Source organism: Lutra lutra, chromosome 8, assembly GCF_902655055.1.
Source record: "Lutra lutra chromosome 8, mLutLut1.2, whole genome shotgun sequence".
Classification (NCBI taxonomy): domain Eukaryota; kingdom Metazoa; phylum Chordata; class Mammalia; order Carnivora; family Mustelidae; genus Lutra; species Lutra lutra.
This window is the reverse complement of record NC_062285.1, coordinates 60,923,887-60,940,860: the sequence shown is the minus strand read 5'-3', so window position 1 is coordinate 60,940,860 and position 16,974 is coordinate 60,923,887. Positions and strand designations below refer to the sequence as shown.

The 16,974-nt window shown below is 45.0% G+C and overlaps 1 protein-coding gene across 5 annotated transcripts; it reads left to right on the top strand.

Moving 5' to 3' along the window:
- The first annotated feature begins 309 nt into the window (after window positions 1-309).
- On the top strand, window positions 310-13,439 carry PCED1B (PC-esterase domain containing 1B). Of its 5 annotated transcripts, none has more exons than XM_047740829.1 (3): window positions 310-454; window positions 4,643-4,722; window positions 11,830-13,439. In XM_047740829.1, exon 3 carries the CDS (start codon window positions 11,863-11,865, stop codon window positions 13,162-13,164), a length of 1,302 nt encoding a protein of 433 aa, XP_047596785.1. In that variant the 5' UTR covers window positions 310-454; window positions 4,643-4,722; window positions 11,830-11,862; the 3' UTR covers window positions 13,165-13,439. The 5 variants fall into 5 exon arrangements, with proteins under 5 accessions (XP_047596785.1, XP_047596787.1, XP_047596786.1 ...); XM_047740830.1 differs by lacking the exon at window positions 310-454 and adding an exon at window positions 4,081-4,209; XM_047740828.1 differs by lacking the exon at window positions 310-454 and adding an exon at window positions 4,081-4,209 and having other exon boundaries at window positions 4,552-4,722.
- The last annotated feature ends 3,535 nt before the right edge of the window (window positions 13,440-16,974 follow it).

The following is a 16,974-nucleotide window of genomic DNA, read 5'->3' as shown; positions in this document are numbered from 1 at the left end:
GAGGCTTAACCCACTGAGCCACCCAGGCGCCCCAAAACAGAACAAAGTTTAAGAGTCCATATAAACTACATCCAAATGACTGAGAAATGTGAAATGAAAACCAGCTCAGCCCCAGATTCCAGGAAAATGCTACATTTTGGGTTTACTTGATACTTTGTGTTTTCACATGGGTCATGTCTTCAAGCTTTGGTCATTAGTCTTCCACTTCCTAATGCAAAGAAGTAAATGCTGACTCGTGTCATTTGCCTCAGATACCACCGGAAATGGCATCTTCTCCCCAGCCGCTGGCTCACGAAACTAGCAGCACGCAGAGGTGAACTTATCTGCCTAGCAGCCGGGGCTCTGGGCTCTCCAAATCCTGGCCCTCGGATCGACAGCGGACAAAGGAATCTGTCCAGGGAAGAGATCTAGAGTCAACTGAGAGGTACACTTTTATCACCAGTTACTTTAATGAGTAAGTACTTTGCAGTTTTCCCATTTGATTTTAAGCATTAACTTCACATTTCTGAGCAGCCTTTCTTAGGCTCCTCCCTTCTTGGGCACTTACTTTAGAGCGGAATCACCAACCCAACCCCTTCACCCTACCCCCACTTAACTGGACAGCCGGAACGAGACAACTGTTATTTTGTAAGGAGAAGGATTCATGATTGATAAACTACTCTATCTCTGAAAACATACAGTAAAGAGAGACAAGATAGTTGTGAACAGGAGAAAGGACGAGAAGCATCTGTTGTCTGCGCAATCTTGTAGGTTGTGGTTGACCACAGAGGCTTGGCGTCAGTCTTGACTCCCAGCTCTGCTTTTTATAAAATAGATGACCTTGGGTGGATGACTCAATCTTCCAAACAATTTTTTGGATGTGTAAAAAGGAGAAAAAGAAAATACCAATGTCACAGGGTTCTTAGGAGGAGTGAAGAGATAGCTGAAACATGGAGCACACGGGGTGATGTGGATACTAAACATTACAGAATAACAGGTGAAATTAGCGTTTCTAAATAATAAACTAAGGCCTCCATTCAACCAGAAAGCTCTCTTAACTAGTGAAACCCATCCCTCAAACGTGCTGAGGTGGCTCAGAATAACAATGATTAACATTTGTAAAGTTGACAGAGCATCTCATCTGATTTCCACGATGAACGCTAAGGTAGGCAGTTCCAGGCTGTTGACCTGATTTTGTTAGAAGGGATAGGGGAGAAGTTGAGAGCCTGGCTGAATGTGACAGTAGGAAAAGCAGCTCAGGGGTCCAAACTTCCTGCTGAAGGGAAGAAAACATGACTTGGGAAAAGCCAGTATCAGACTGAGTGCAGACGTTCCTTTCTCCAGCTGAACTTCTCACGCCTTGGACCTTGCCCCTCTTCTGGTTCCAAGCCATAGCGTTCGGAATGGGCAAAATCCTCAGTCCTGCTGCCAGCACCCAGAGCAGTGGGAACGCAGGCCTTCCAGAACTTTCTACAACAAAGTATGGCCAGGGAGAAGGCAGACAGAGACTGACTCTTAGAATTCCCTTTTCAAATTCAAACCCTTTTTTCTCATAGAAGCACTATTGCACTTAGCATTCAGATACTACATTGTTAACAAGAATAACAGCAGTAATAAAAGAATCTCCATTTTAAGAGCTCTTTCGCTCTTAAAGCATTGGATAAGCACTGGAGGCTTTGGAGAAGCACTGCAGGCCATTTCTCCCATTTAAAAGCTGAAGTGAGCATCTCTCACAGAGATGAAGCGAGCTCTGGACATAGCGAACCCCCAGCCTGCCGACTCGGCCTCACGTTCACATCCCCCCTTCAGTTGGTTTTTGTGGCCATTCCTGGAGACAGAATTTTCAGAATCCAACCTGTCCATCAGTTGAAAGCAACTTCGTCATCACTGGCTCCCCCTTCCCCTTCCTTTCAAACCGTGGGAACTTTTTGTTCAACCACCGGTTAGAATCTGGGAATAGTCAGCCTAAGTCTAAAAAAACCTGAGGCACAAAGAGAGCTTTAGCGCAGCACTGACTTTTCCAAGGACTCACAAGGAGGAACAGTTAACTATCAGTGATTCGAGCACACCTAAGTTAACTTCATCCCTGCTCTGTCTCCTCAAGGGAAAAACTTAAAGCTGTGTACAAAACATGGCTTTGTTTTGTTTTTCAGCAGAGAATGAAAAGGAAAACGAGATGCAAATATTTTTTTTTCTAGATAAGACTATTTTTTCCTCTCCATCTCCACTAATTATTTACGGCTGGGGTTAAAAGCTCAGTCTGTGGAGCCATATTTCCTCCTAAAGAAACAAAACAGTCTCTGAAGCTGATCTCATCCATCAGAAGATTCATTGGCAACGACAGACCAGTTCTGTCATTCGCTGGCTGGACAGCCTTGGGTGATGTACATAACCTCTCCAAGCCTCAGTTTCCTTCTCCATACAATGGAGAATATAAGAGTTTCTACCTCACCAGGTTGTGGGCAGAGAGAAGACTTAGAACATAGTAACTGCTCAGTGAATACTAACCAGTATGCGGAAGGCATTGGGCCGCAAGGGATAGCAGGATGGGTGAGACCCACCTCTGCCATCCAGGACTACCATATACCGGGGTCGGAGGGCACATGGATGGTTAATCATAGTACAAACCAGAACCGAGTGCTCTCTAAAGGGGGTCACCATTAGAATCAGATTTCTCTGGGGAGAAAAAGACTTTCAGACAGACCTGTATTCAAGCTGGATCTTAAGGCAGAAACAGAATTTCAGTAGAGGAAGGGGCTAGGGGACATGGACGCTGAGCCACAGAGCAAAGACGAAGAGATGAGAAAACGCTCTCTGGGGATACACGGGCTCCAAAGCTCATCCACAGGGGTCGGGGAGCTGCAAAGGACGAAGGGTCATCTGCTAGGTTAAAAAACAAAGTTTCTCAATACAAAATGCTGGTAGTCAGGCTAGCATACCAAATGAAAGTGAAGGCAGTAAAGTCAAAACCCCAGAGGATCACATTTTAGGAAAGCAAACACAACCTAACAACAGACCATTTTAGAAGTCTTTCAAAGTGAAGGCACACTTCTTTAAGGATTAAGGGTAATTAATGGAAAGTAAAAAAAAAAAAAAAGTTCATCATAAAATCTAAGCAAACAGAGGTGAAATTGGTCACTGGGCTCAGCTTCCCAAAATATATTGCAACATCCTCCTCCCTAAACCCTATCCTCAAGAATTACATCTCATTTTTGTAATGCCAGGAAATAGTTGAACTGTTCTCCATCCAGGCTCTCATTCAAGGATTTTGAGGTTTTCAGGAATAGTGGAAGCAGCCGAGGTCATGAACCATAAAAAATCCCTTGATACAAGCATTTCAGAAACAGAGGTTATTTCCACCTGGTTCTCCCCAACCACTGTTGCACGCAGAAATGATAACAGCAGCTCTCGGAAAACGGGAAGCAAGAATACGCGGCCGTCATTCCCACAGGTGATCGGTTTTTACCTTTAGGAAGATTGTCCAAAGGTCGCAAGAGAATTATCTCAGGAATTCAGCCACAGTTTGATGGAGGATAAATGGGCGTCTAGAGAATTTGAAAGTGATAAGAGGCCCATACAGACGGTTCCTCCTTGCCCCCTCCCCCTCCCCGCCCCCTGGGAACTTTATTCTACTCACCTGAATAGGTCTGGAACTCAGGAGAAAAGTTTGGACTGGCTAAATTCGTTGAGCACTTAAAAATGCGGCAGACCTCACGCTAATGGCTTTGTTCAAGTAACCCTCAATTCATAATATTGTTCTCGTTTTGTTGATGAGGGCTCTGAAGTGCAAAAAAAATTTACTTAAGCTGCCCGGGGTCGCAGAGACGAGCAAGCAGTGCAACCGGATGTAAACCCAGGGGGCTGACTCCGGGGGCCCCCTCCGAGCTGCTGCGCTTTGCCACAATTCAGGAGTCATCTGCATACAAATGGTGATTGATAAGGAGACCGAATAATTTGTTTCCATCCGAAGTGGGACTTTTTTTGGTGGGGGGAGGGGTGCCCTTAAGAACTGCGCGGGGAGAACGGGGCAGGGGGGTGGTAAGCCAGAACCGTGTAGGGCAAATTGAGAAGTGTGATCACCGTCTTGACGGATGCCGTGAGAGTGGACAGACTTACCGAGGGAAAGAAGGTTGAAGAAAAGAAGAAAGGAGACGATTCGTGGGTCCCGAGAGAGACCAACAGTTGGGGAATTGCCCGAGAAAGAGAAACTGACACAGGATCCTGGGGGAGGTGAGCCGGGAGACCAGGGTGTCAGTCTCGGGCAGTTATCCGAAGGGAGTCACCCTGGGGGGGCCCTGGCCCCCTGAGGAGCTGGGAATGAGGCTGGGGTGATAAGGACCAGGAGGTGGCCATTGACAGCGTCGGTGGGGAAATCACTGGTCATTTACTGACCACCATTTCTCCGGGTTGGTGGAGTTGGAAGCAGCATTAAAGTAAGAGGAGGAGTGAGTGGGAGGTGAGGACCTAGCCACAGGCAGTGCAAACAACTCTTTTTGAAAGTGGCCTTGAAGGGGAAGCAAAAGATAGGACTGTCTGGAGGTGGAGTCAAAGAAGTTTCCTTTTTTTCTAAAGCAAGAAACCAGAATGTGTTTAGTGCTTAAGGGAAGGGACCCGCCAAAGAAGAGGGGAGAAAAAGTAGAATGCGTAATAATCCGCTCTCCAGGGGACATTCTGGAGCAGAGTTCCTGAGAAGGTGGAAGGGCGAGGCGCCTGAGCTGAGGAACTACCTTTACACCTGAGGAGGTAAAGCTCTGCCCCTGTGGGAGGGAGGAGAACGGGAGTGTGGGCTGGAAGGTTCCATGGAGGGAACGGGAGCGAGGTGCTGTCTGCAGGCTTGGGTTTTTTCCGGGGTCCCTGAGGGGAGAGGTAGTTGTGCCCAAGGTTTAAGGGTGCCTAAGGCAAGGCAGGCACCGTACTAGGCCCTTCAAAGACATTGACGTGATCTCTTTTCCTCTTCACTGTTGTTCAGTGAGGTAGGCGATCTTACCCTCGTTTGACACCAGAGGAAATGGTGGCTCAGCACTGTGGGCAATCAGCCTAAGAGCTCACAGCTGTTTGGGGCCAGAGTCCACGTCTATCTTCATTATCTACTGGAAGGGAAAGCCCACTCCCTGCCTTTCCGTTATCTTGCAGGCTTTGGGGAGTAATGGGGAGGGAGTTAGCAGATGTCGTTTAAATAATGGTTTGAGACCAGAATGTGGGAGTTCGTCAAAGACTGTTCAGGATTGAAATCCTATTTTTGTTTATAAGAACTGCTTTGTTTTTTTTTAATTTTTTATTTATTATTTATTTGACAGGCAGAGATCACAAGTAGGCAGAGAGAGGGGGGGAAGCAGGCTCCCAGCCAAGCAGAGAGCCGATGTGGGGCTCGATCCCAGGAGCCTTGGATCATGACCTGAACCGAAGGCAGAGGCTTTAACCCACTCAGCCACCCAGTTTCAAATATTTTTTAACTTTAAATATTTAAAATATTTAAAATTTAAAATATTTTTAAACTTAAAAGAGATCCTTTCGTAAAACAAGAGCTGTTATTGGTGTTGCTTTTTAGTATATGTGCTGCCGAAGCGAGCACTTCATGTTGCTTTTTATTGGGTCTCTTTGAATAAAGGCTCCATAGTTTATCTTTCTTTTTTTTGGAGAGGTTATCTGCTATGAACCCCCACTTCATTCGTAAAGGATGTTACCTGCGTTTCTTTATAAAGTCCATAGGAACATTTTCTGTTAGCCTATCACTATGGGAAAAAATATGCTCCCTTATGGATTTTTAATTTTTTTAAAGATTTTATGTATTTATTTGTCAGAGAGAAAGAGCAAGTGAGCACAAGCAGGGAGAGCAGCAGGCAGAGGGAGAAGCAGGCTCCCTGCTGAGTTGGGAGCCCCTGTGGGACTGGATCCCAGGACCCTGGGATCATAACCTGAGCCAAAGGCAGACGCTTAACTGAGCCACCCAGGCGTCCCCCCCCCTTACAGATTTTTAAACTTGGTAACTTTCAGACTCGTAAAGCATGTGAAATTCTTCTGTGGATATTTTATTGCGAAAGAATCACAGATTTAAGGTGGTGGCTCTGTAGAGATGGTGATGATACTGATTGAATAGGTCTGCAGGGATTCCTGCTTCCACAAGGAAAACTTGTGGTTATGTGGAACCCGCTTTGAAGTTTCAGATTTCCATTTACATCACGTGTGTTTGAGGTGTTAGACGTGGTGAGGACTCACTGAATAGGCAAGTTAGAAATATGGGCCATATGGTAGGGTTGGGTGATACCGGGATGGGGTAGAGCAAACCTGACAGAAGTTAGTGGGGGAGGGGGATGAGTCAAATTTGCAGAATGACAACTGTCAGAGTCCCATTAGACCCAGGTGTTCTCTAAATTGTTGTTGAATTAATTAATTGGACTGCCCATCTGAGAGCCCTCTTTTAGGGGTGAGGTTATTTGGAGTGGAGGGATTAGCATTGGACTTTTTCCTGGCTGATAAGTTGCAAATGATTTGCCATTATTTACCATAGTATCTCACAATACTTTGTGTTTTTTACTTTATGTGTTTTTTAAAATTTACTCCTAAAACCACTTTTTAAAAATAGTAGGCCTGCTGCCCCCTTTTTTGCATTCTATAGAAGAGTGTGTGTTAGCTGACTTGGCCCAGAGCAAAAGATGAATTTCTTGAGCAATCAGCAAACCTCAGGCCATTTGTTAAGCTTTCCCAAAGAGAAGTTTGAATTGTTTTTCTTCTTCGAAAACTTTATATGGCATGCAATTTAATTTTTGACAAGGTGAAAGCCTGCTTAGAAAAAACTTAGCAGATGCCAAGACATTAAGGCAAATTCCTGAAAAATTATTGCATTTGTACCATTATTCCATTAAAATGTAAGGGAATCTTGGAAAGTTCAAAACATTGATTTGATTACCAAAAATGCAGTTAGAAGGAAGTGAACTATTTATATTCCCAGGATAATGTTGCCTTAAGACTGTTAGTCTTCTGCAAGAAACTTTTAAACTAGTTACAGGTACTCCTATAACTACTCAAAACAACATCCTAACCGTTAGGGATTACCTCTGATTTAAGACTTCATTGCAGGGTCTCTAGGGCCGCCGACCTATCTCTGTGTCTGTCTTCCTGTAACTAAAGATCAGTAAGAAAAGAAAAAAAAATTAACCTAATTTCTACAACAATTGATTAATGAGAAGCAAATGTTACATGTTTGGTTTGTGATAGTTATACAGCAATAGTCAGTGATTTATAAGTCGTGGCTTATGAAGCTATTAAAAAATTAATTACCCCCAAAGAAATCTAAGAAAAATGCTTGAAAGTCATTTATTATAGTAGCAGCCATTATTAATGTATGTTTCTGTCAGAGCTTTAGTCAAAGTCCAAATAGAACCCACGGAACTAGCTTAAAAATATGATTTCAGGAATCACCATGAAACTCTTTAAAAAAACAAAAAGGTGTTAATTTGAGGTTGGAATCGCAGATTGCAAGGCTCACGGGCCCATCTCCCCCGCCCCCTTGATTCCTCCAGCAGGCTTCTCCTCTTCATTTGCATTCATCATCCTTTGTAGCTAGCACCTTCCATATTTGCCTCCTATGTGTCCCTTCCCTTGCTGCTGCTCTTAAAAGAAGAGACTGCCTTTTCACACGTAGTCCTTCCACCTAGTACAGTATCGGGTTTGCAATGATCTTTATTGAATGAATGAATGAATAAGTGAGTCACTCTTATCTATAAAATCGCTACCCAAACTAATAAGTGAGTTGAGCAAATTTGAAGCGAAGAAAGAAGCCTAGGCTCGAAAGACCAGTAATCTGTTTTCAAATCCTTTTTTTGTTTCAGTTTTTTGGAAATAAAAAGAGCTCTGAAAATGAAACTTACCAACCTTTGTTTTTAGAGTTAGCTCTGATTTATTCTTCATTCATCAACACGCCCCACAAAGTCACTTTGGTTTTGTTGGGTTTTTTTTTTAATGCTATTTTTTTTTTTAAGATTTTATTTATTTATTTGTCAGAGAGAGAGAGCGCGTGCACGAGCGAGCACAGGCCGACAGAGTGGCAGGCAGAGAGAGAAGCAGGCTCCCTGCCTAGCACGGAGCTTGATGTGGGACCCTGGGATCATGACCTGAGTGGAAGGCAGCCGCTTAACCAACTGAGCCACCCAGGCGTCCCTTGTTGGGTTTTGTTAGGTAGTGCTTGATATCTTTTTTAAGCCATTCTTTCCCAGGGTTATAGTCCCGGGGTTGTCTGATTTGTTAATCCTGTTACAGTCAGTGGTGCTCTTTATCAAGAATTTCATGAATTTCCTTTTCAGTATAACTTCTAACTAGAGTGCTCTTTCCAGTCATTTCCTCCTCCCTTCTTTTCCACAGTCTGTTCTGCTTCCCTGTGCCACCACAGAAGAACAATGAGAAATTCCTAGGGAGACCTTTTTGCCCAGTTTTGACTCCAAGCTCTTAGCGCATTATCTGGGTAGGTTAAGTTCCCTGGTGGGGACACAGGACAGCCAGGATTCCTCACACACTCAGAAGGCCTAGGAGTCTGCAGAATTGTGTTTTGGTTATTCTAAAATCCAGGTCACTTACTTTTGACATGTCTCTTGGTAGAGATTAAGGTAGGGGATGAACTATGTATATTGTCACTCATAGTCCCCTCCCCCCACCTCCCCTGTGCACATAAACCACCTCTCCTGGACAGGCAGAGGAAATGGTTGCCTGCCTGTGTCTTAAAGACACACCAAAGCACTCTTCTGTCTTGTCTTCAAACACCTCCCTAACAGGAGCCAAGATTTTCCATTCAGACCAGCCTACTTGGCATTCTGCTATAAAGGAGCGCTCCCAACAGAGACAGACTTTGGTGTTGGTGGTTTTAAATTTTAGCTCCATTGCATCGATGTCTTTCCCTATAGATTGGAAATGATAAAAATTATCTCGTAAATAGGATTACATTTGTAAAGCAGCTGGCCTCCAGTAGCCATTCAACAAACATTAATTTTACTTTATTTGAAATCTTTCACTTGGATTACCTCATTGGCTCAGCACAGAACCCTGCTAGACAAACAGGACAAACCCTGTAAATCCGCCCCCCCACCCTTAATAGTTGATTAACCTGGTATTTTGAAACTTGCTCCATAATTATAACTAACCCTTATCCATATCCATGCTTACTACTGGTCAGGGATTGTTCTAACCATTTTATATTGGGTCCTCCCGTGAAATCTGAAGCGGACACTCAAAGTCCTATTTTGCAGATGAGGAAAATTGAGGCAGAGAAAGACTAATAAGTAAGTGCCCAAGGACGAAGAGCTGGTAAATAGTTGGGATTCATACCCAAGTAGTGTTGCTCCCAAAGCAGTGCTCTTCAACAGTATACTTCAGTTTCTCTGTTTCCCACAGCATCTGAGTGGTGGGTTGGACTCCTGCCTGTGAGTCCCAGTCTAGAGGGCTTCACATCCAGGAAACAAAGTACCCTGCCTAGAGAGCCACCAGGTTATCAGAGCTGCCCACTCACCGCAGGGAGAGTACTCCAATGGAAAGTGATGGTGTTCAGTATCTTAGGGGACGAGGCCCAGGTTGGGAGCAGAGTGCCAGCCCAGAGAGAACACATGAGTGGCACCATGAGAACCCAAGAAATTTTGGGAGGAGGTTCCCCCCTTCCCTTTGCACCTTGGAGACTGGGGTCTGGGGTAGGGGAGTTCACAAAGCCCCTGAAAGTCCTCAGCACCTGTTTTCTATGTTCATGGCCCTTAGCACTTTGTGTCATAGTTCCCACTGACTGTTTCTGATCTGCTCCTGAAGGGCGTGACCAGGTTGTACTCATTTTTATACCCCCTCTGGGGATCACCAAGTAGACACCTAACAAGTATGAGAAATCATTCCAAAGGAACATGCCTGAGCCCCAGAGGGATCTGGAGTTCGCTTAAAGTGTTATTTCGTTGTACCGCGATGAGCTCTATCCTCTTTTGAAGCTTTTTTTTTTTTTTTTTTTTCCTATTTTCTGATAACAAAAACATTGGAATGAAGATTCTTTGGGGGAAAAATAAGCCAATATTTTCAACTGTTCTCTTAGGGCAACTCTTAGAGACCACCCATGTTCATGTTTTTATTTTTGTACTTGTACCCATTTAAAACCACAAATAGTATAGCTTTGATAAACTGTAATTTAATAATAGCTATCCATCCACCCCTCTTAAAATGCCTACTGATACCTAAAAGCCTATGAGTATCAAGCCACAGTGGATTTTATTGGCTTCTGTGTAAGTGTATGAGTGGATGCCATGTTCTTCCCCATGTGAGATCTGTTGGTGATACTGAAGTATGTTTTTACCTTTTATTCATTAATGGATATGGTGTAAATGACAACTTTAAAATAAAGTTTTGAAGATGAGTTTCACAACTCTTAATGTTTTATGCAAAGTGCTCAGGAGGAAAAACTCTTCTTCTACCCTGTTAGGTTCTGTTATGGAGCCCTGTCCATTAAAGACAGGTTAAAAGGAGAAATAGCACACAGTTTTTACCAATATTTATGTGCACAGGACTTCACATAGTAGAAACTCAAAGAAGCAGATTTCAGGGGCTTATATATCATTTTAACAAAGGAAGAACAGGTTTGGGTTTCTTGGGATGATGAATTGTGAAAACTCAGAAATACATAGCAGAACTAATAGAAAATCGGGGTTATTTTAGTAAAGTCAGCTTATGCAAACTCATCTTGGTGTCGACAGCTCCCTGTCTTCTTCCTTGACTCTTCTCCTCCTGGTGGGGAAAGGAGCACCTGCCTCAAAGGGAAATTTATACACTGCCTTGAGGGGGAGAACTTTTCATGTGTCTGCTGATTCTTAGTCGCTTTCAGCTCAAAATAATCCTTATTTTAAAACGTCATTATTGGGGCACCTGGGTGGCTCAGTGGATTAAAGCCTCTGCCTTCAGCTCAGGTCATGATCTCAGGGTCCTGGGATCAAGCCCCACATCGGGCTCTCTGCTCAGCAGGGAGCCTGCTTCCCTTCCTCTCTCTCTGCCTGCCTCTCTGCCTGCTTGTGATCTCTGTCTGTCAAATAAATAAATAAAATCTTTAAAAAAAAAAATAAAACGTCATTATTTGGGGATGGCATGTTCTGATCGTCTTCCTATGGAAAGCAAAGAATATTACAGCTGTAACATGTGAATTATTTCCAGTGTTATTGCCCTTTTTTATAAGTCAGACTCTCTGCTGAGCAGGGAGCCCAACATGGGGCTTGATCCCAGGACCCCAGGATCATGACCCAAATTGAAGGCAGACATTTAACCAACTGAGCCACCCAGGCGCCCCATACTTTTCCTTTCTGTTGTTTGTTGCATTTCATTGAATTCTTTTGAAGTTATTAAAAGAAACATAAAATTATATAAAGTATATTTACAGAAAAGGAGGGAAGGCAAGTCACCTGTTATCCTACTTTTCTCTTAAAAGCTCTGTTTTTGCATATTTTCTTTCAATGATATGTTTCCTATAGTTCCAGCAACACAGGGCTCACATGTGACATGTAACCTCTTTAGTTTAACATATCACAGCGTTCCCGCGTCCTTTCTCACTCACCATCTTCATTGTGAAGCAGCTGGAAAGTCTGCCTCTCCATTCTCCAGGGGTCAGACACCCGAGCTGCCTTCCCAGAAGCAGTTTCCCCTCTAGCCAGGGGAGGGCCTGGGGTTTGGTCGCTTCAGACCTGGTGGGACTCTGGCCTCCCAAGAGCCACAGGGCAGGGGTTCACAGGTCAAGGTGAGGCGTGGCCAAGCAGGGCTCCCTTCTTGCTGTCTTCCCACTCCCAGGCCAACCCTCCATCCCCTTCCTCGAGAACCACCCCCCCCAGCCACTCTCTCCTTCTGTCCTAGCGATCTGAAGACCTGCTGCGTGCCCTGGGCGCCATGGTCCACCTGCAGGCCTCTGAAGTGCAGCAGCTGCTCCACAACAAGTTCGTGGTCATCCTGGGAGACTCCATCCAAAGGGCGGTGTACAAGGACCTGGTGCTCCTGCTGCAGAAGGACTGCCTGCTCACTACCAACCAACTCAAGGCCAAGGGGGAGGAGACCTTTGAAAAGGACAAGCTGGTGGACGGAGGCCAGATGGGCCCCATGCACAATGGCATCCAGTACCGGGAGGTCCGCCAGTTCTGCGACGACCACCACCTGGTGCGCTTCTACTTCCTCACGCGCGTCTACTCCAGCTACCTGGAGGCCGTCCTGCAGGAGCTGCAGTCCAGCGAGCACGGCCTCCCGGATGTGATCATCATGAACTCGTGCCTCTGGGACCTGTCCAGGTACGGCCCGGACTCCTGGCAGAGCTACCTGAAGAACCTGGAGAGCCTGTTCGGGCTCCTGGGCCAGGTGCTGCCCGAGTCGTGCCTGCTGGTGTGGAACACGGCCATGCCCGTGAGCGAGCAGATCACGGCGGGCTTCCTGCCGCCCGAGCGCCAGCCCGGGGATGACTCCCTGAGGGTCCAAGTCATTGAAGCCAACTTCTACAGCTCTACCGAGGCGAAGAAGCACGGCTTTGACGTACTGGACTTGCACTTCCACTTCCGCCGCCACGCGGAGCAGCACCTGCAGCGTGACGGTGTGCACTGGAACGAGCGCGCGCACCGCCACCTCTCCCAGCTGCTGTTGGCGCACGTGGCCGACGCCTGGGGCGTGGAGCTGCCGCAGCGCAACAGTGTGCGCTCGTGTATCCTGACCGGCCCGGCGATGGGGGGACGCGGCCGGGGCGTTCAGAGGCGGAGGCAGGCTGGCAGGGTTCCACGGGCTTTCCCGCCCTCAAGATACGGCCCCCTACTCCCGAGCCCCCTTCTGCCTCTGCCCCAGCCTCCCTGCCTGCCCTTGCCCCCGCAGCCTCATCCCTTTCCTTTTCATCCGGCGATGCCGCGGTTCCTCTTTTGTCCCCAAGATACGAATTTTGCCTCAGACGAGCCTTTCCAGTCGGATCAGATTTCAAACTATTTCCATTCAGATGTCCTCTCACCGACCCAGACAGGATTTTCTTCTGAAGATGACTTCATGATCGATCCTCAGCCCCCGGTGCCCCTTGGCCCCGTACCCTATCTGCAGCGAGCCCCTCTGGTTCATAGGGGCTTCCCCCGCTATGTGCCTCGTGGCCCCTATGCGCCCTGGGGTCGGCGGCCGAGATCTTCCAGGAGACGGGCCCATTCCCGCCCACAGCCAAGGCCTCAGTAAACCCTCCTCATGTTTGTGGACTGGACAGATCATCGGACTCTCCCGAAACAGACTGACCTTGTTAACTTAAGCCTTTGGTCCGTGCTCAGACTTCAGTTCAGTCATTGATGTCACCGGTAATGGCAGGGAAGGGCCGTCTCCTCCATTTTTGTTGACTTTGGCCTCTTCCTCTGTTCTCAGGGGGTGACCAAGCATTATTCCCACCTCCCCCACTCCCTATTCTGTTTCTCTTTTTTGTAAACGGAAAATGGAAATAAAGAAGTTGTTTCATGAAAGTAGTGGGTTTCAGGTGTGTCTATATTTAAATGGTGCCTCTCCTTCCATTAAGAATTAGCTTCTTAAAAAGCAAGGACAGTATCTGCTCACTGTTCATGGCATCTACTTTACGATAAACTACTCAAAGTGGAATTTGTCTAAAATTTCTGAAAGTTTCCATAAGTTGGACCTGATTCCTTGCTAATCAACAGAAGAACTTGAACTTTTTATGATATTTTCCAGAGTTTCTCAAAGAGTCATTGAATTGTAAAACCGGGAAAGCTAAATAAATAATATTTAACTGACACAAACAAGGAAACAAGCTGAGAGAGGTGAGTGACTTGTCCTAGGTCAAAAATCCCTCTTCCACAAGTCTTTCCTAGTTTATACGAGTTTCTGACTGACCTGAACTTTCAGACCGTGGGGACTGATTGCTACCACAGTGATGTCACGCTAAGAGGAACAGTTAACCAAACATTGTCTTTCTACGAAAATGATGGTGAAAACTGCTATACTTCCATAGTTCCAGAAGCTTACTGGTTAGTTATGCAATGTATGTAGAATGCATGGCATGCTCATGACTTTGTGATTTCTTTGAAGAGTCTCATGTTTGGGACTTGAGAAAATTAGAAAAAAATAAGTTGCACTCAATGACAACATCTATCACCATTACAGAATAAAACTACTGTTTGGAAGGGGCCACCCGGTGCACAACTCTGACAGGCAGCCGTGGCCATCTCTTTACTGTTTTGTGGAAATGTTAACATCATGAAGACTTAATATGCTAGGGCCTTTATCACCCTAGACTCGTGAAATGTTAATACTTGTATAAGATAGTCAAAACAGGACATGACTAACGTTGTCTGAGTGATAGATTATTTCATTGGATTGACTCCACTGGTTTGTAAGTCCTCAATCGGACCATTCCTGAAGTTGACAGTGTCAGGAAATGTTACCCTGAAAAAAATGAAGTTTGAAATCACAAAAAATAGACGAGATCAGCTCTCTATAGGAGAAATACACAGCAGCTGTTAATCTACAAAAAAACCATAAAATTTGTGAAGGATAAGACCTTCATCACCTTTGTCTCAAATCCTGGTACAAGTATAGCACATAGTACTGAATAATGTTTCTTGAGTGAATCCATGAGGGAATGAGGAGGTGGCATACAGGTGTTCTTGGTGACACGTGACCCAGGTCCCTGAGGAGGTGCTGTACATGGACATTGAATCATTGTAGCACATCTGAAGGAATATTCCTGAAATGGCTGGATGACAACCATCAAGGACTCAAGAAAGGTGGTACCGGCAAGTCAGAATTTGCCAGAACATCCCAGCAAAGTCCGGAGAGAGAGCGCCTATCTAGCTAATGTCAATGTTCTAATCCCAGGGAGGAGGTGAATGCACAAGGCTGTGAGATTTGCTAACATCAGCCCTCAGGATAAAGGATAAACACGTCGGCTCATTCTGACTTTACGTTTCCCGAGCAAGACAAAGCAGGGTTTAGGGGCTGATCTGAGTAAATGGACTCTAATATTTCTATTTTTGTGAATAAATCAATAAATCAGTGGTGTGATTTATATCTCTTATGAGTTAGGCTAGTGTGTATTATTCCTTCTCAATCTGATCATGCCAGATGAGACAAGGAGACTGAGTTCTTAGGGATACAGTACTGAGGACTAGACATTGAATCAATGAGGAATCCACTATCTTATCTTACGGATTAAATTGCACCAATCACTGAACAGTCCTGTTTCTCTCAGATGGGGAGGGGTGCAGGTAGACTCAGGGACAATCTTTTCCTGCCCGGGTGTATTAATGTCCTAGGGCTGCTATAATGATTACCACAAACTTGGTGACCTAAAACAACACACATTTCTTCTCCCAGCAGTTCTGGAGCTCAAAAGTCCAAAATCCGCTACCCCTGAGCAAAATCTATACGGGGTCTCCTGCTGTCCTACATGATCAGGTTTCCGCTTGCCTCTGCAATGTCGTCTTCTGGAACTCTCTTCATTGACCTTTATGCTTTCAGCCACACTGAGCTTCTTTCTGTTCATATACAACCTGCGAAGCCCTTTCATAACTTGGGTCGTTTTGCTTGCTATTCTCTTTACCTGGAATATTCCGTATCCCCTACTTCCTGTTTGTTTGGATATCTAACTCTTCATCCTGCCATCCCCACTTTTTAAGTCCCGTCCTAAAATGCCTTTCAGGACCATTTCAGCTACAAGTACCATTATGATCTATCATGGCACCCATTCTTTCCTTGTATTGCTTACCCCCTTCATTCGAGGCTTCGGTAGTTGCTCATTAGCCCCTTCCTCCAGGAAGTAAGCTCTCTAAGTCTTGTTCACTGTTGAACTCCCAATGTCTCACAGCACAGCGCTCGGCAAGGAAGGTGTCCAAGTATATTTACTTCAGATAAACGTTCAAGAACATAATTCATGTTGTGTACTCACAAAAACATAATTTACATTAGAATTGAGCTGTATTTGATCACTTTAGAAAAATGTCTGTAGAATTCTCTCATAACTTGATCTAAGTCATCCTGGGTAGCTACCACACCCTGAACCTCTTCACCCCCATAGGATTAGCCTGAGAACCTCCTCAGTGCTAATTTCATACCTTTCCTGGCCTTTCTGTTCCAGCCCTGAGCTTTCTTTGCCCATTTTTACTATTGCTACCTTGCTCCTTAAATCAAGAAATCTAGCAATGCGGTCAACCTCTTGTCTGGTAAAAAAGAGCCTAACTTACTCAACAGTTATGAGAGAAATTATTGCTTTATTCAGACTTACAATGCAAGGTTCATTCGGCCTCTTCGCTGGCCTCAAGAACTGACAGCGCTCAAAGCTTTTTTCGCTTGACTCTCATATTCTGGAAAAAGAAGATAAAGTAAAATTAATGATTAAATTAACATTATCTAAGCAGCATATGATTCTCACCTTATTCTAGAATAAGGTATACTGTGAGGTCGAAGGCCAGAACTTGAAAGCTGTAACTATTTTTCCCTAAGCACAAACAAAGCAAGTCCCAGCCTTTGAAAACAGATGGAATCTTCTATCCTGCCATAGGGTGGGGAGCAGCCCCCTCCCCGCTGGCCAGCTGCAAAGCTCTTGTTTGCAGGGCCCCTGCCTTGCGTGATACTTGGACCCATCATTGATGTTATTTCCTGGAGTTGTTCAGGGAGACAGATTTATGTTCATGAATTCTGCAAAGGTAAGTTATTTTGAAAGCTTGGAACTTCAAGGCTCCTGTCAAAAGGATTTGCCATGATTTTAAACAATTGTATGCTTGCTCTTTTAAAACTCTAGAAAACATCTCCTTCCTACCATGTCAAAAAAGTCCTCTTATCACTGCTTCCTTAATTTGTAGAAATAGTTTTTCCACAAGATTTTACCCATTAAACTTTAAGGAAAGATTTCCTAAAACATGTCTCTCTGAACCGTCATCTATTCACGCATTCGACAGGCAAGGATGCCTGGATTTGTTCTCTAACTGCCCCATGTGGAAACTCACAATGGCTCTTAATGGATCAGAGGCTCTGAGAAGTTCTGCA

What these genes read in the sequence shown, in the direction of transcription:
- PCED1B (XM_047740829.1), top strand. Translation starts at nt 11,863, where the DNA reads ATGGTCCACCTGCAGGCCTCTGAAGTGCAGCAGCTGCTCCACAACAAG.